The 18,848-nt window shown below is 46.8% G+C and overlaps 1 protein-coding gene across 1 annotated transcript; it reads left to right on the top strand.

The window, feature by feature from the left end:
* Positions 1-4,488: 4,488 nt before the first annotated feature.
* Positions 4,489-8,654, top strand: LOC124668651 (metal tolerance protein 5). The gene is made up of 6 exons (XM_047205753.1): positions 4,489-4,696; positions 5,832-5,947; positions 6,028-6,273; positions 6,765-6,845; positions 7,623-7,856; positions 8,099-8,654. The coding sequence occupies exons 1-6, from the start codon at positions 4,504-4,506 to the stop codon at positions 8,447-8,449; spliced, it is 1,221 nt and encodes a 406-aa protein (XP_047061709.1). The 5' UTR covers positions 4,489-4,503; the 3' UTR covers positions 8,450-8,654.
* The last annotated feature ends 10,194 nt before the right edge of the window (positions 8,655-18,848 follow it).

The raw sequence follows: 18,848 nt of genomic DNA, 5'->3' as shown, positions 1-18,848 counted from the left end.
AGAAGTTCAACTTAATAGTCTCTATTGAAACACTGATATATAAAGAAGCACCAAGTTTTGGTAACTCTAAATGGGTATTTGAGATTTGGTGGGGGTTGTTAAAATATTGGGCCGACATATAGTGGACCACATTAGATTTCAGATTTTTTCTATAAATCTCAAAACCCACATAGTAGCAGCCGATGTGAGTTTATGCCCAAGTTGTTGGCAACTCACTAGGGAGTGGCAAGGGGTGGGAAGTTTAGTCCCATATGGAAAGTTGGGAGGAAGTTAGATCACCTTATAAGGTGGGTTGTTCGACCACTAGAAAGTGAGTGATAAAAGAAGTGGTACACAAGCGCTCCTCCTTCTCCTCGCTTGCTCGTCTCGACGCGCACCTCTTGGTGAGTGGATTGAACCGAGACTTTCTTTTTCTTTTTGCAGTTCAGGAAAACGAATAGAGTTCTAGACGGACGCATCAAAGTTAGTCGTTTTAGTCGCTCCCGGACCGTGGACTATTTGTAACTGACTCAAAACGTGCGACGTGGGCGTGGCCCATGTTGCCTAGGGTTTCCTGAGCCTATATAATCTCTTGCTCGGCTACCGCAAAAACATATATGATACATGAGTTAGGGCTTTGCCACCTATATCTGCTTGCGCCGCCATCGTAGCCTACCCCATCCCGCCCGCCGGCGTGCACGGACGAACGGGAGAGCAGTTCTCCGGAATCGCTCGCCTTTGCGTTCCTGTACGTGAGAGGGAGAATTAGGTTTTTGGGAAGCGCTCTGCGCGACTGCTCAACCTCTTCATCACATGTCGTCTTTTCTCCAAGTCGGACGGTGCTGCCTACCGTCGTCTTCAACGTCATCTATTTCGACCCGTCGTTAACAACGTTGTCATCAACAACGTTACTGCTGCGACATCATCTACTACACCTTCATCGCCACCTCCACCAGATCGATACGTGCGACATATCTCGATTTGTTTAGCCATGTATATTTTATTGTTTGCTACTATTCATATTGATTAATGCATCTAGTATGTTCGAGTTTCACATGTTAGTAGTTGTTATCATGCTTAATATTTATGGAATTAATCATAAAAATTATGTCTAATTATCTAACAACTTCTTCGTTTCTGATTTCCCCATCAGTAACTGTACAAGCCTTTGAAGTTTCTCCCGTTTGCTGATATCTCATTCTCTGGCATGACACGTCGTCTACAGAAATCCGTCTCGATCTACGTTAACTCGCCTCCATCGTCAAGTAGTCTGGCCTGGCCGGCATGCAGTCCAGCACCATCCCATCGGTTCATCCATCGCTCCGAGACGCAGCGGTCACTGCCTGTCTCCGTTGCATGGCAGCGACGGAAAACGGGCAGCATCTTTCAGTCCGCAGCGCCACAGTTTATGCACGGTTGGTGGTCGCTCCTTCAGCTACGTAGTACGGGTCCCGCCGTCCGGAGAGAAGCAACAGCGTCCGGTCGCCTCCGATGACGATGAGAGCGCCTTCGCGCTTGCCGCCGTGGCGCTCGATCGTGTCGATCACCGCCGACGGTCTGGCCACTTGGTCCAATCGGATTCGTTTCTTACCTTGCTCCAATCGGAACCAGTAGCGTTGGAGCAGGGTTCGTTGCCCTGCGGTCAAGAAAAACAGTGGGATGTGTGGAAAAAACGGGCCGCCGGTGGCGCTCCACTCAGCTTTGGAGGAGCACGGGAGTGGCTAACCCTCGGAAAGCTACAGCGGCGGCGACGACGAAGGAGACGATCCCAACCACAGCCCACGTTTTTCAGCGGGAAGTTTTTGCTTGCTTGAGTAGCTCCAGCTAATTGCACCCTCGTGCTCTCAATTCTCCGATGCTCTCGTACGTATGCATATTCTTGACTCTTCCACCGAATGTTTGATAAAACAAAAGATTCCCTAACGGAAACTGAACTATTCCTTTTCTTCCTGCCCTTCTTGACTTCCAGTCTCAAACGTGACAGGAGTCGATCTCCCTCCGTGTCACGGGATGTTCTACTCATCTTTCATTATTCTTCGGCCTCCAGGGGAGAAGCATCTTTTTATCCTTTTTTTCCCCGTAAACATGAGATCCAGGATCGATGGGGAGTGAATGTCAATGTAAACGTGAGAATCAACATGTGTTTGGATGGTTAAGACGGTAGTGTCACCCCCAGTTTACCAGAGTTTAAATCTTAAATTTGACGCTCCGGCCTCTCATTAAAAGGCGAAATATGATTCAGTGAGAGACGGCTTTCCTGTCGGCAACGAGGCGCTCGTGGTGACTTCGTCAATTTTAAGACCCGTCAAATTAATTTCTTGAATCTAGTCTCTTGGAGGTGCTCATAGTCGTAGGGTATACGTATGGACGGATCCATATATGTTCATGGGTGTGCAGATGTACACTTAATTTTTTTTGGCAAACAAAATAATATTTATAATGCAAATTAAGTGTACGTATCAATGACGTTGTGGTTTAAGCAAAACAAGTCCGTTAACGTCAATCTAAGCTTAAGATCTTTTGATCGTGTAGTAACTTTTCTTTAACTTTTGCGAAAACTTCCATGATTCTTTCAACTATGGGGGAAAAGTTATGGTTTTGCTAAGTTAATCCTTTGTAGATTAGCCAAAGTTATATTTTGAACACCCAAGTTCAAAAACATGGATCCGTCCGTGGGTGTACGTGTATGCGTTCATAGGAATGAGTGTAATGTACGTATATGTGAGCGTCTATGTATGTAATTGTATTTTGCATTTTTTTTGTCAATGTACACATCTAACATCTTATTTCAAGTCCTCACATACATGAATTCAGGATCCCACTATCTATACTTGAGGACTAGCTTGTCGCCCGAAAAAGCCATCCAACGGCGAACGACTGCGACAAGGCGTCTTCTTTGTTTTTTTTTTTTTGACACAATGGTGTCTTCTTTGTTTATTCCCTTCACCCTAGCATCTCGTTCACGAGGTTACGGTTGAAGAATATGTTAGGCTTTGGAGGTACCATCTCGCATGCCCATGTCGAGTCGGGAGCCTGTGACTATTTCAGGGAGTGATGGCAGTGGATGAGAGAAGACACTGCATTGCTTGTTGCGTGCATGAGGTTTAGTTGTGTGGTGATGTTCACATCATAACCACGCATGCAACGTCTATGAGCCGGAAGACCGGTGTTTTGCAGCAGTGTTCGAGCACGGGCGGTGACACAAGCTAACTTTGTTCTTGGCAGGACTCCTTGAGTTCCGCGCCTCGGTTTTCGAGTGGAAAACCCCATTTCAAATTTTCGATGGATGCTCCTGGTAATCACGGATCCGTAGTCGTTTTCCATGTTGAGGCATTGCCTAGAGACTAGACCTTTTTCAGGTTGAAAATCCAGGATCAGACCTTGGTGGTCAAACCGAGTGACGACATCGCTTGTGCATTGTATTTCTTGGAGCTTCGTTTTGGAGAACCTTATTTGAAGATTGGACATCACCATTGTTGCTCTTTGCGGTTGTGAGGCTATGATTCCTTCATCGGGCCTCCACCCCCTTAATTTTATCTCTTTTTCACCGTGTGCATCTTTAATATCTAGATTTCATCTTGACATTATGTTGTTGCAGCTTGTAGAAATTGAATGTAATTGATATCATTTTGGTTCCTTTATACCCCCTCCCCCCCCCACCGATTGACGCATACTACTTCCTCTGTTCACTTTAAGTATAGGTGCATCCATCTCGAGGTACAGCCATCAAACTAGAGATCGAAGCAGGGCTCGACAAAACCGAAAGTATCATGGTACGTCGTCCTCCCTTGGAAATGAACCTGAATGTTGGAGCAAGAAGACACATTCAAATCGATATATTGCGACACACATTAGCCGTATGGTCTCTGGTTGGATAGTAAGGGGCCGGAGAAGGACAATCACTCGTTTTTAAAGCCAACATTCTTGTAGTTCCACGTTAATTAAATCCGATAGGAGGTAATTCGGCCGTTCGTATTCAATTGACTTTAGCTGAAAACATCGGCAATTTATTTTTTTCTCTTCCTCGGGTCGATTAAAACGGAATGGAGCGAGTAGTAGTATATAAAAAAAGAGATTCATGGCCACATGTTTGTTGGCGGATACTTCGTGCAATCCCGTTTTGGTAGCAAGAGATCACGCAACCGTGAGATCCGCACCGCATCCTCTCAAATCAAGCGCCTCCACCTGTTCATGCCACGGTGCAACATTTCCCATGGCAGCCCTCAGCTGGCCCACCGCCCCACAGCTCCTAGACCAGACGCAGCGTCCACCGGCCCAGAAGGCGGACTCCAGCAGCATCCGCCACTCCTGTCTCCTGGCGTATAGACTCGGCGTATCCGGGAAGACAGAACCCCCTGGTCCTGGCGCCTTTAACCACATCGAGACGCACGCACGAGCAGCGCTAATTGCTTCGCTCTGCAACTCCCAACTCCCCTCCGCTTCCGCTCCCCCGGCTCGCGGCGCCGTGCAGCGCAGGGCTGCGCCGTAGTTCAAACGGCGGCGGCGGTTACTTAGGGTTCGGGAATGGCGGCCGGTGCGGGAGGCGCGGACGGCGAGGAGCTCCGGCTGCTCTCCGCCGCAGAGGCCGGCGACGTCGGCGCGGGCGCGCCCGCGGCGGAGAAGTCCTGGCGCCTCAACTTCGACGGCCTCCGCCCGCCGGAGGCGCGCCAGGAGCGGCCGCCCCGCGGGCTCCAACACCACTGCCTCGGCGTCCTAGGTACCTCTCCCATACAGTCAGGCTTACCCACCCGTGGCGGCTTGCGTTGTTTTTTGAGGTTTTTTAATACGATTCGCATCGGTTTGCGGGTTTAGTTGTCTCGTGATTTGGCAGCCTGGGTGTTTTCTTTCGATGTGGCGGCTGCTTTATGCAGCTCGTGATGAATACAAATTGTTTTTATCGTTTTTTTTATCCTTTTTCTAGCAAGAGGAGATGAGTGCTCGTTGCTCGATAGTCCTTTTCTGAGTTGGAGATTTGGGTAGGTAGCGGTGGGCTAGATTCCGCTTCTTATGACAACTTTGCAAACTGAACAATAATGGATGTGTAGGCTTCCTTTTTTCCTTTTTAGCTTTCTGCTATTGCGTACTGGGCAGGGAGTCATATGGGGTAGGCAGTCTGCACTTCTCCTGCTTGCACTGCCATGAACTCATCTGTCTTGTGAGGTTGGCAGAGTTGTCATAGTGGGGGACTCGATGACGGGGGTAAAAAGGACCGTAGGATCTAGATAGGATAGCATGTGACCACGTCCGTAATGTTTTCTGCCTTCATTTATCACAAATTTGTACATTTCTCTCCGCAAGTGCAACCAATACTTCCTAATATTCAGTCAATATCATTCCGATGCTCCTTTTTGCCATGCATATAAACAAAACTGACAACTAGGATAAGCATGAAAATAAAAGCTTCGATAAAAACATATACACCCAATATGTCGAAACTCATTGCCCAAGGGTAGAGAAACGTATGAAAAACAACAAAAAACTAGCGCAAACATGTAACAGCCAGGGCTAAAAGCCCTGTAATAGCCAGACCCGATTCATAACTAGAAAGCTTCTCAGGTCCTTCACTAACCGGGGCTAAAAGCCCTGAAATCCAAAATGCCAAAATAGGAATAAGGCTTGCTATTATTAGAAATGTCCAAAAAATATCATATTCGTGAAGCAGAAACATAATGTACTCCCATTAATGTGGAATAGGCGGAAAATTAAATTAGTCAATTCGATTCAGAATCGTCAATTTATTAATCAAGTTGCGGTGCAAATGAAAAATTGAATTGATATAACAGATCAAGTTGCGGTGTCAACTAATCAAGCATACATGTGATTTTATATAAGATGTTTGATTTAATCTGCAGGTCAAGGCCCTGAGGACGTCGTCGCTGAATACTACCAACAGCAAGTGGAAATGCTAGAGGGTTTTAATGAAATGGATGCGCTAACAGATCGTGGTTTTCTTCCTGGAATGTCCAAGGTCTGCTCTATAAACCATATGCTGTAACATTAGGGAAGACAACTTACAGGAAAGTTAAACTGGAACTTATCCACCTGCAGGAAGAGCGTGAACAGATTGCCAGGAGTGAAACATTAGCCATCCGGCTATCTAACATCGCGAACATGGTTCTTTTTGCTGCAAAAGTGTATGCTTCAGTTAGGAGTGGCTCGCTTGCGATTATAGCTTCCACTTTGGATTCTCTTCTGGACTTGTTGTCAGGATTTATCTTGTGGTTTACTGCCTTTTCTATGCAAACACCAAATCCCTACAGATACCCAATTGGTAAAAAGCGTATGCAGCCCCTGGTGAGTTTTTTCACTACATGTACTTTCTAAATCCATCAATTTGGAGGGAACTATTATCTATAATTCTTACAACTGAGTCAGTGTAGTAATTCTGTATATGTGATGCATACTTCAAATACTCCCTATGTTGTCATCTGTTCAGCATTGAGAAAACAAAAAAATGCACAAATGAAAAGTAGACCAGGCCACCAGGGCCCAGAAAACAACAGAAACTAATGCAAAAACTTGAATTACACCACAGTCCACAGGCATCTTTGGGTGTTCCAAAGTTACTCTGTCTATATCATTCTGCTCTCAGTGACTGCTACTGGTGTGATCTATGAAATTCTAAGCACAAAAAAACTCATGAAAAACCTTCTTTCAAGCATTCACTTTTAATTCCATACTACAAGTTCAGCAACCAGGGATGTTGTTCTCTTGTAGTATAAGCAATTCTACCTTTCTGCTTCCTTTTCAACATATTGACAGATTCATTACTGCCTGCTCTTCAGGGAATACTTGTCTTTGCCTCTGTTATGGCAACTCTTGGTCTTCAAATCATCTTAGAATCGACACGCTCACTGATATCTGATGTAAGTTCCTATCGATGTTTGTTGATTTTCGAAATTCTACTGTTCATCTCTATTTTCGATTTTTAGTTATTAGCAGATGCGTCTCCAAGCTATTTTGTTTTTATTTGGTAAATCATGTGTTGCACTTACCTCTCTACCCTCCATGGCATCGAAACACGCACTTCAGAACATTATTTTCGTGTAGTATGGTTCAACATTAGCTGCTATGAAGTAACAAGTAAATAACCAAGTCAATGATCGAGAAATATAAGAATTGTGTGATTCACCATTTGATCATATTACTCGACAATATATTTGTCGAAGATGTAGAGTTTTCCTTGTATCTTTTCTCTTCCATGTTACATTTGAACATATGCTGTTTTACTATAAAATTGCTCCAACATATGAAGGAATATGCCAGTCAGCCTGCACCTGTTCTTAACAAATGTTTGGCTAATTTTTGTTGATGGCCTAATAACATCGCTCTGCAAACTTTACTTGTGTTTCTGTCTTTGATTTTTGGTACCTGTCTTATCTTGCCAACTTGGGTCGGCCACTTTTGCCATGGAAACTATCTAATGTAACTAATTACTGAATTATAATTGAACTCCTCATGATCTGTAGCCGTTGCTGTAACCAGAAGATCCCTCACTGATTTTGCGTAACCTAAGATTTCCAGTTACCATTACAGTGTGCTTTTCCTACTCTGCTTACTCTGGGAACTAAGGCTGTAACTACAAATTATAGTTCTTTTATTATTATATTTGTTTGCTCATATTTGATTATCTCATTCTCTAGGGAGGTGAATTCAGCTTGACAAATGAGCAGGAAAAGTGGGTTGTAGACATTATGCTCTCAGTAACGCTGGTGAAACTTGCTCTAGCTTTATATTGCCGCACATTCACCAATGAAATTGTCAAGGCTTATGCGCAGGATCACATGTTTGATGTTATGACAAATATAATTGGCCTTGTAGCTGCATTGCTCGCAAATTACTTTGAAGGATGGATTGACCCAGTCGGTGCAATTATTGTAAGTGGTTTCCCTTCCCTCTCTGTTGTCTTTTTCATCAAAATTGCTCTTCTGTTCCATCTGTAGAAGTTGCATGCCAGTATTGATGACATCCCATATTCACCTTTCTCCAAAAATAACAAGCAAATAGCATGAAAAACAGACAGTACATCTTAGTGCAACTCAGTTAGCCATGATGTGTCATTTTTAAAATTAATAATTTTTATAACAGAAAGCAAATTAATTTTTTTCTGCATTTGCAGCTAGCGATCTATACAATCAGGACCTGGTCGATGACGGTGCTAGAAAATGTCCACTCCCTGGTTGGCCAATCGGCTTCACCAGAATACCTTCAGAAGCTGACATATCTATGCTGGAACCACCACAAGGCCGTTAGGCACATCGATACCGTGCGCGCCTACACCTTCGGCTCCCACTACTTTGTGGAGGTGGACATCGTGCTGCCCTCGGCCATGCCGCTGCGTGAGGCACACGACATCGGCGAGGCCCTGCAGGAGAAGCTGGAGCGCCTGCCGGAGATCGAGCGTGCGTTCGTCCACCTCGACTACGAGTTCACTCATAGGCCTGAGCACGCACTGTCCCATGACAAATAGCTCAGGCGCCAGGTGAAGTTGTGTACAGATGTGTGGCGGAACTATTTATGTTTGGCCATGACAGCTCCGGAAATCCGGTGCTCTTCAGCCATCGGCATCAGTGAAGCACGCGATTGAAATGTGCATTTCTTGGGTGCTAGTTTTGAATTGTCTTGGGACGTACAGTATATCTGAAAATCCTATACCTACATCACTGCATCTTTTATACTGGTGTTCCAATTACTTCTCTCTATCTCCCCAGGGTGCGAGAGGTTATTCACGACAAGCTGTCGCTGAGTAGCATGATTGCTGAGCATACTTTTACTCTTCTGACAATGGATCAACATTCAACAGTATACTATCAAACTGACCTTGTACAGTACTACTACAATGAAACAGTATGAAACTGAGGCAGCACATCGTCAATCGCTTGAACACATACATAAAAATATTGGAAAGGGAGGTTTTGTTGTCTAGGGAAACGGACTGACTTTGTTGACCAACTAAATGTATTACACCACACTGAACAAACTGAAAACAAATACGAGTGGCAAATATACGGATTAAAGCAGCAATGAAGCTACATCAACGTACATAGTAAGGTGAACTAACTCTTAACATGGGCTGCCCACCCCAATCGGTAAGAACATAACGTTGATCATTTGTTGCCATACTGCTGTCTGCTGGTAAAGAAGATCTATACAATCTGCATGGCTTGATGTTGTTAATCCGTGGGACCAAAACACCCCATAGTTTCTCTAGTAGTACTCCCTCCATCACACGAAACACGTCGAAGGTTTATTAAAATTTAGATGTATCTAAGACACTAAATAGTAATAGATACATCTAAATTTTGAACGGAGGAAGTACCACGTGTGACTTTCATTCCATGCATAAAACCCTGCACTAGTCACATCACAAAGTTAAGTTCCAGTTCATCGTTAATAGCCCCACCCGGCCACCCCGCCTCATCAGAATCCGCCAAGGAGGAGGGGAACATACGAACACGAATGAAACCTGCAACTTTCAATTTTAAATCTGAACAACTTTCGAATTTTAACACGATTCGAATTTTAAAAATGTTCAGATTTTAAATTGAAGTGCTAAAAAAATTTAAATCATAAAATTCGAATCTTAACATTTTCAAAATCTGAACATTTTTCAAATTAAACATAGAAAAGAAAACCCACAAAAAGGAAAAGGGAAACGTACCTGTCTTCACTAGGGCGGCATGGGAGGAGCCTATTAAGAACCGTGCGCGTGTGGAAAAGGAAATGGGAAACGGGCAAAGCCTATACACCGACCAGATCGGTGTATACGGCAGGCCGCACCCCCCCCCCCCGCGCGCGCATCGTTTGGGTCGGCACATCTATGGCTACTGTTCGTGCTTTTTCTCTCACGTTTTCTCAACCTGGGCGTACGACGGTACGAGTCCTCCTGTTCAGTCTTCTTTTTTCCTTTTCTTCTGTTCCTTTTTTCATCGAACTAATTAAAATAATGAAAAAATTCTAAATTTGAAAAATGTGCAGACTTTTTTCGAAATATTGTAAATTAAAAATTCAAATTTAAAAATGTTCAACTTCGAAAAAAACAATTTCGAAATATGTTTAAATTTTAAAAATATACTACTTCAAAAAAGTTCAAATTAGAAACATTTTCAAATTTTAAAATTTTTCAAACTTAACAAATGTTCAAATTTTAAAATTTTCACTTTTAAAAAATTGTTCAAAATTTTAAAATGTTTAATTTCTATGCTTGGTTTCTTTTACCCTTTTCGAAAATTTGAAAAAGTTCAAATTGCGGAAAAATTCAAATTCTGAAAACTTTCAAAACTTGAAAAGCGTTCAAATTTGGAAAATGTTCGAATTGAAAAACGTTTGAATGCAAAAAATATTCAAATTTAGAAAATGTTCATATATAAAAAATGTTCATGTTTAAATTAAAAAAAAAACTTTTTCAAATTTTAGAAAATGTTCAAATTTAAAATATGTTGATATTCAAAAAATGTTTAGATTTCAAAAATGTTCGAATTTAAAAATATTTAAATACGAACAAATTCCATTTAAAAATGATTAGATTTAAAAAATTGGTTATTGATTATTTCCAAAAAAATTCAAATTGAAATATTTTTAATATTCAGAAATGTTCAGATTTATGACAGCACGAAAACTAGTCATCAGTGGAGAAACTGAAGGATCAGTAGAGAACAGAAAAATCACCGTGCGTCGAGGCACGATCGATCCGAACCAAACAAACCAGCAGATAACGAACTTGGGCCGAAGCCACATAGCGCATTAGCGCCAGGTTTTTTTTTTTTTTTTTTGCAGGAACATTAGCGCCAGGGGTGTGCGGCACCAGTTCCCGCACCGAGCAACGCGGTGTTAAGCACCCCACGGGAAATGTACCTAGCTCTTGTACAGATACGGAAGGTCGGGCTGAGAGGACCGGCCCGGCCGCTATGGGCTGCAGTGTGCCGGCCCATGACACACCGCTGCGCCGTGTGTGCACGGTTCAATTAGTCCCACATCGATACATTGAGGAAACAATTATCTCCTTAAATACGAACGCCGATGCCTGGCTACCACCGAGCTCGAATGGTGGGAGCAAGCAGTGGAACAGGCCAAGTGCCGGTAATGCGCGCCCGGCAGCTAATCAACCCAAGCACACTCTGTGTGGGGCATCTTGTCTCAGAACCGGTCTAATCCGGTGGAGCTAGATTGTGCTGTTAACGCGCGGGCAGCAGTTGATTAGACCAAGCACATTCTACGTGGGGCGGCTGTTCAGAACTGCCAATTGTTTTTTTTCTACTTATTTGTTTTTCCTGCTTTCTATTACTTTGTTACTGCCAATTCTTGTTTTTTCCACTCGCGACGAAGACAGCCGCTGCCTCCAAAACCTAGCTGCTCCATTTCAGCCTTCTCCAGGTCAGCTTCATTGGCGTTGGAAGGAGTGGAGAACATGATGTATGTGGGGAGTTTTTAATAAAGGTAGTATTTTCAGTAGATTATGGTAGATGTCTTGTTTTTGGTTTTCCCTCAATGAAGATGCTATTGATTGTGAAAAAACCTTTATCGTCTTATAGATGGCCATGGTAAATTCTGGGCTCACAACGCACGCTTCTTAAAGCAGCCTAAAAGTTGGCCCAATAGGCACGCTCGATTCGGTCGTTCGCGGCGGGACAGGCACCGACAAGCGCAATGTGTGAACCCAACTGCACGCGTGGGGAAAAGCGGGAAACGGCGCGACATATTGAGAACACGCGTTGTAAATACCTTACCACACTAGCCTCTCGCCACCGGCAGTTGCACTGTGAACGGTATATCCAAGACCATTGCGATGGGACGATACCATGAAAGTTGGCCAAATCGTCTGCTTTGGAGATAGTACGTTCATCCCAACGGAAACATACATGCCCCTTGTCGGCCATACCGCCGCCTACACGATCCTTCTGGTCGGTGGCGTCAACATCTTCACCGGCTTCACTTCGGTGCATGCGACACTTGAAGCAATTCGTCCCACCCAACCTGCCGTAGATGCGAAAACCGCGGTGGAGATCGGATCTGGATCTACCCTCTCAGCTAAAGCAACCGAGCTCTAGATCAGATCAGATTCTAACCAGATCCTTTCCACCCTTGAGGAGGAGATCGCGGTCGCAGTTGGATCTTTGTCCGTCCTCCCAGTCGAGGGTCCCGACTATGACCAATACCACTTCGTAGGCCATTACATCTAACAAAGAGACTAACAAGTTTTGTGCGGTGATCGACAATATTGTTACCACCCCAGAGAGCGGTGTAGGCGTTGTGTGACACTAGTAAGGGTGTTGGTATCATCATTCTATCAATGTACATGCCTTGGCATACCCAAAAATCCTAACATTTTGCATTTGTAGGTGCCTCGAACCTTGGATTATTCAAGACAAAATATAAGAAGGGCTACCACATGGCTGTTGGAATGTCTTTGAAGGATGCTGCTGTCGGGGATATGCCCCCAGGTATCCCAGAGTTGGTGACTCAACGAATGAATATAAGACGCAAGTCACGAAATAGACATGCAAAATAGACGAGATCAAATAAAAACACTAGACAAGCAACTTGGCTCGACTTAGCTAAAAGTCAGCCGGAGTGAGGAGGTGGTCGCCGGAGTGAGATGAGGTGGTCGCACAGAAGATCACCTGAGGGAGGTCGGCCGGAGGCATCCATCATCAGAGGAAGGTCGAGGAGGTGGTCGCCGATGAGTAGGTTGAGGAGGTGCTCACCGGAGGAATAGAGATGAAGGAGGAGGGGTAAGAAGGTGGAAGAGGAGGGAGAAGGGAAATGAGAGGATAAGAGAAGGTGGCTGGAGGGAGGAAGAGGAGGAGGAGAAGAAGAAGTGAAATAGGAGAAGGGATAAGTAGAAGAAAAGAAGGTGAGCTGGCTACCTTAAATATATAGGCTAGGTTACGGTGCAGCAATATGGTGGTGTGCCGACGGTAAAAAATCATAAAAAATCTAAAATCTGAAAAAAATCTATTTTCCTTTTCGATTTTGATGAATCTAAAAATCGGTAAATGGCCGTAGACCGTTGAAATCTGATGTAAATTTTTCTGTAGATATATTTTCATATAATTTATTTTTCATCCGAGGTCGTATGCAACTAAAAAAGCCTTGTGGAAACATGACGTCATTTTGCATAATATATTGAAATTCATGTTTGTTAATTTTTCTAACAACTAGAACACGTAACACATGGTCTCTCGAATATTTTTTTTGATTTTTTTTTATCTTATTATTGTTTTTCAAAATGAAAAATACGATCCACGGGGGGTAGGGGTAGCCTAAACATGGTCGGCCCTTTACCGGCGGCACACCAAATTTTTGGTATGCCGGTGGTATTTAGGTATCACCGGCACCCCTATAGTGGTGGGTTGGCGGCACTGTTCAAAAAATCAGCTGATTCAACGATTAATTGGCCGACTAATCGCTATTTGGTGGTTACCGATTAACCGATTAACTCATTTATCGGCTGATTAACTTATTTATTGCCCGACTAATCGACCAATTTACCTATTAATCGCTAATCGCCAGCCGACCGAGTTGACACCGATAAGCGATTTACTCAACATTGTTTTGCGGTAAATAGCAGCACCGTGCACTTTTTTTTGGCACGTCGGCGATAATCCTAACCTTATTGCTGTTTTCCTAGTGGTGGAAGATACTCAAGATAGCAAACTGGAACGGAACATGATCGAAAGAAGTAGAGGTCTGCGCCCACCGATGCTCCGCGGGAGCCACAAAAAAACACCGGAGCAAGATGAGAGCATGGAAGCAGAAATAGATCCAGAGATAAAGAGCAAAAGAACTTGTCACCTACCGGAAGATCTTTCCAGCTCGCTCCGCATCCACAGGAAGCGATCGATCGATCGGCCACGCCGGCATCGACTCGAACCCGCCGCTCGAATCTGGAACACAGGTTCCCAATCGATAGCTAGGACGCTCAGAATTCCGATCGAGCGGGAAGATGCAGTGTATCGGGGCACCTACCCAGGTTGCAAGCGGGGCGGGTTGCGGCTGCCCGCCAGAGAGTCACACGGGGCAGCGCATGCTGTGCGGACCGTCGCAGAATGCCGCATCATTCCGCTGGAGGTGGCGCGGGACACAGCTGCACACCGCACTATCCCGCGTCATCCCGCATCACGCGCGGAGCATACTTGGTGCGGCACAGAGCAGCTAGCTAGCTAGCGACTGATCGATCGGGTGCCAGTGCTTAGAGCAACTAGCTAAACAGATTGGAAGTACAATACATGCAAACAATACTTGAGAGCCAATCCTACCCGAGACATTTAGGGTGTGTTTGGTAGCCTGTGTGAACCCAGATATTCTCATCTTAACTTAGCCCAACCAACAATTTGTTGTTTGTTAACCTGGCTCGGCTCATCTCAGCACTGCCGAAGTCATACGAATAACGCCTCTCAGCTAGGCCGCGTTGTGAAGCTCAAATCGAGCTTCACTACTCGCCCAGGCTGAGCACAACCCGCAAAACACTGTAGCACCCTCCCAGCGGATCCTCAGACCCCCACCCCCACCTCTCTCTCTAACTCATTTTCCCCAATCCTCCTCTCCGGCCGGCCTCCTTCCTCCCGCGCCCCAGGCTCCTCCCTCTCCCGTCGGCCGAGCAGGAGCACGGAACCACGCCACCGTCTCCCTTCCATTCGGTACGCGCCGTACCTCCAGGACGCCGCCTCGAGGACGCGCCGCCAGGACGCGCTGCACCGCCAGGACGCCGCCTCGAGGACGCACCGCACCGGTCCAGTCGCACCGCCAGTACGCCGCCAGGAAGCGCCGCCAGTACACCGGAAGGAAGCGCCGCATCAACAAGGACGCTTCCAGGACGCCACGCATCGGCCAGGACGCCGTGCATCGCCGCGCATTAGCCAGGATGCCGCCGCCAGTACGCCAAGTACGGTGGTCTTGACCAAGGAAGGACCCGATTGCTTTTTGCTTTTCTGATTAAGGACCTTTGTGTAATTTTTTTGACCCAGCACGTCTCAGCAAACAACATCTCAACTCATCATCTCTCATCTGATACTGGCTACCAAACAACTAACAAATCTCAGTTGGGCATGTATGAGGCCACCATGTCTGAGGGGAGATAGTTATTCTCAGATGGCACGAGCTACCAAACACACCCTTAGGGAACAAAATAACTAAGTACCATGCAATTTTAGCAACTGCTGGAATTTTGAACCAAAACAAGGTTGATTGCAACAAAGCATGCATGCGGGGTGACTCAAACGGACTAACCTGTCCACCGCGATCTATCGTCCATCAAATTTGGGAAATCGACGTGTCGGCCCAGACAGACTGTGGACAGCGTTGAGCTCAAGCACCAGCGCCCGACCTCCGACACACCGCCCGCATACGCGGATCGTATCGCTTCCTCCACCACAGGCTGAAGCCGCCACGTGCCTTCGCACAGCGCGAGTCGCAGTACTACCGCGACCTGGAGGCGTCGAGGTCGCGAGATTCGCCGCCGGGCCGCTCGATCTGCAGCGACCTGGAGGTGTCGAGCTCCAGCGTGCCGCGTCGCCTCGCCTTCACCGAGGGGTCTAGCTCGAGCGCTTCCGCCCTATCGCCGCAGTTCGATCTCGGTGACTACACGGAGGATGACGACATCCCCACCCTCGCCACGAAGCTCGAGCTTGCCGCCCCCGCGCTGATGGCCGGCGACTTCGTCCTTGATGCAGCCCTGGGCACGGTGACAAAGCTACTGGAGGAGAAGAGCCGCCGCGACGCAGAGAAGATGGCGGAGTGGCTCCGCGAATAGGCGGCGCAGGACGCCTGCTACATCCCGCTGCTGACGCTCCTCCGCCGCCAGCTGCTGCTGACGCTCCATCGCCTCCCGCGCCGACGCTCGATCGCCTCCCGTCGTTCACGGTACTGCGCCTCCCGCTCCTCGTGCTAGCGCCGGCGCTCATCATTGCGCAGTGCTGTTCGAGCGACGAGGGTTGTGCTTGTGGCGGAGAAAGGGGTGCCGGCGGCTATGGTGGCTGCCATTGTGCCGGGGGGGGGGGGAGGCTTTTATAGACGTCGGCGTCGGGAAGAAAGCGCGAGAAGCGGCGGGAAGAAAACGCGGGAACGCGCGGTGGCGTGTGAACGCCGGCGACGCGTGGAGGCTGCACAGCACCGACGAGACGTCTCGCCTGCCCCTTCGTCGCCATTAAGGCAAAGCTGCGACGCTTCGATCGTGTGTCGCTTTTTGTTATGTACGTCGTGCCCGGAGCGTCCCCTGTGGGGCGGGGCCGCGCCGGACAAAAAAAATACGGGTTTGAGGGACGCGGCTAAGAACGTTTTTTTGTCCGGTGCCTCAAATCTCTTTGGGGACGGTTTGGAAAACGCGATAGAAGATGCTCTTAGATATACACTAAACGCACGTACCCATAGAATTTCTGAAACTAATCACGAGCTAGGTACATGATTTATATACTGCACCACCGCTACGTATATATACTACAAACGTATAACCGTAAGAGACTTCCTTTTTCAGAAGAAACGCACGATCGCTCTCATTGATTTGCCTTTTGCGGGACTATGCAGTTCTGCGAGATGGCTAGTGGACAACGCGGGCGTAACTGCTTCGGCCCGCTCGGAACACACGGTCAGCGCAGCGGCGCCGCGCAGGCCTTCTTTGCGGGGCGGCGTAGCGGCGGAGCGGGACGTCCCGCGCCGCTTGCAACCTGAGCACCTACCTAGTAGGCCGCGTACGTCGCCGGGTCCGGAATTTTGGCGCGGAGAGGAGAGATGGGTCAGCGATGAATCTGCTGCTGGGTTGTCGTTTTGGCGGAAGCGGACGACCGCGACGGGGACTGCCGGGCGTCGCGACGAGGGGGAATTGGTGTCAGCGCGTGCGTCATTTGCATGCATGTTGTTGTTGTTGTCGCCGTGATCATCCACTACCCCACCGATCGGAGCGCGGACGGACGGCCGGAGAGGAGCGGTACATGGATGCATACGCGAGGTCGCACAGCCAGTACCGCGGAGTACAAATGATGGACACACACACACGCATGTACGTTATGGTGCCGGCCCAATCAATGCCACAGCCTGATCAAGATGAACCACGTAAACGTAGGATGCATTTAGCAGCCTGGAGGTCCTTTGGCCCGCATCTGAGACTACCCACAATGAGAGTATCATAGATAGTATCATGCATTCCATGCATGCAAAATGCTGATGTGACACTACAATTACGATGAGAGAGAGTGTACTAGTATCATAGGTAGATACTGTATCATAGCACATACTACTAGAAAAAATAATGTCAAGTAAATCTTCTACATATATTTGCATTAAGATTCTACAAAACAACTAATATATGGAGACTATAATACTAGTATATGATATCATGCATTGTGGAGATAGTAACATGTAGTAGTATCATACGCATGATACTTCTATATGATACTATGCATTGTGACTAGTCTCAAGATGAAGAGTCAGGCTGTTTGGTTGGTTGTGCTTCTCGTATTGTTGCATAGCACGGATTTTAATAAACCGCCCTTCCATAGCCTTCTCGCATCCTCCATCCCCTCCACCTGGTCCGCAGTCGGCTCCCGCGGCGTAGCTCAATTCCGGGCGAACCTTCGATAGTGCGCGGATGAACCACGACTACGAGGTCGGCGGCCTCCACCATGCGACGATGCCGATTGACCCGGTAGTATTGCCGGTGTTGAATCATCCCTCACTCATCTCAGCGAGGCCAATGGGGACGAGGAGGGCGGTGGTGGCGGCCTTGGCCGCCGCCGCGATTCGACCATTGGCTCCCTCGATGGGCGGAAATAACCCCCAACTAGGGTTTGCGACGACCAAACTGTTGGCCATGATGGTGGGAGCAGAAAACCCCAACCAGCAGATGGACGTGCCGCCGAGGTTCATCCCTTCCTCGTGGCATGCTGCGCCATGAGCGGGGCACCCGCAGTAGTTGCTCCTTGTCGAGCGACAGTTGTGGCGCCTCCTATAGCAGTTCAAGTGCCGCCTCCTCCCGTATGTGGCACGAGATATCTTTGAACACCGGTAGGAGCAGCGACATGGCCTCCACCTCCGATGGGGAACTTCCCCTCCGTCCGATTGTAAGTTTCTGATTCCCCTATTTTAGATTTCGGTTAGTTTTTTTTAGATCTGACACTAGTTCATCGCAATTCGGTTAGCGTCGTTTGATTTAGGGTGAATTAGTGATTTGCTACTAGTAGTCTTCGCCAGCCATGAACGGCATGATCGTGGCATGGAAGCATGGCGGTGACCGCGACAAGGCGTAGTGATCACCACATTAGCATGCATGTCATTGGCATGCTTGCCAATTCCATGCCATGGTGATCAAAATTCCATGGCTTGGTGAACACCGTGCAGCCACTGAGGGGCAGTGGCATGTCAATTGCACTCATCTCAATGACATGCGTGCTAATAATGCCAACCATGTCATTGACAAGAGTAGCATTGCAATGACATCTCGAGGAGGTTTGTACACACTTGATATGGTTGTCCATTGCAACACCTTTGCAGAAAAAGGAGTACCTAAGGGTCCAACTGCATATAACCGAACCAAAACTAAAAACCGAACTGGAAAAAACCTAACCGAACTGAATTCGCAGTTTTTATGGTTTTATGATTAGATTTCAGTTAGCAAAAGTGCTAACCATATACACTTCAGTTAATTCAGTTAAAAACTGGAAAAATCGTGGTTAACCGAACAAAACCGAATAGCACATCCCAATAAAGAATTTTGCTTTCCAGACCCATCACAAATTCGTGTTAACGTTTTATTTCATTTAGAAGTGCACATTTTGCTAACAAAGGTAGTCTAGTGTGGTGGTTTGGATGTGTTAGTATACATATATAGACAAGTCGTCGGTTCAAGTCCCAAATATTGTTGCAATTTTTATTTTAGC

Source organism: Lolium rigidum, chromosome 6 (genome assembly GCF_022539505.1).
Source record: "Lolium rigidum isolate FL_2022 chromosome 6, APGP_CSIRO_Lrig_0.1, whole genome shotgun sequence".
Taxonomy (NCBI): Eukaryota; Viridiplantae; Streptophyta; class Magnoliopsida; order Poales; family Poaceae; genus Lolium; species Lolium rigidum.
Note: the sequence above shows the minus strand (reverse complement) of the source record. Positions and strands in the feature narration are given on the sequence as shown.

What these genes read in the sequence shown, in the direction of transcription:
- LOC124668651 (XM_047205753.1), top strand. Translation starts at nt 4,504, where the DNA reads ATGGCGGCCGGTGCGGGAGGCGCGGACGGCGAGGAGCTCCGGCTGCTC. An exon ending in CCACTGCCTCGGCGTCCTAG is followed by an intron (nt 4,697 to 5,831) that starts GTACCTCTCCCA and finishes TTTAATCTGCAG; the next exon opens with GTCAAGGCCCTGAGGACGTC. An exon ending in CACGCTCACTGATATCTGAT is followed by an intron (nt 6,846 to 7,622) that starts GTAAGTTCCTAT and finishes CTCATTCTCTAG; the next exon opens with GGAGGTGAATTCAGCTTGAC.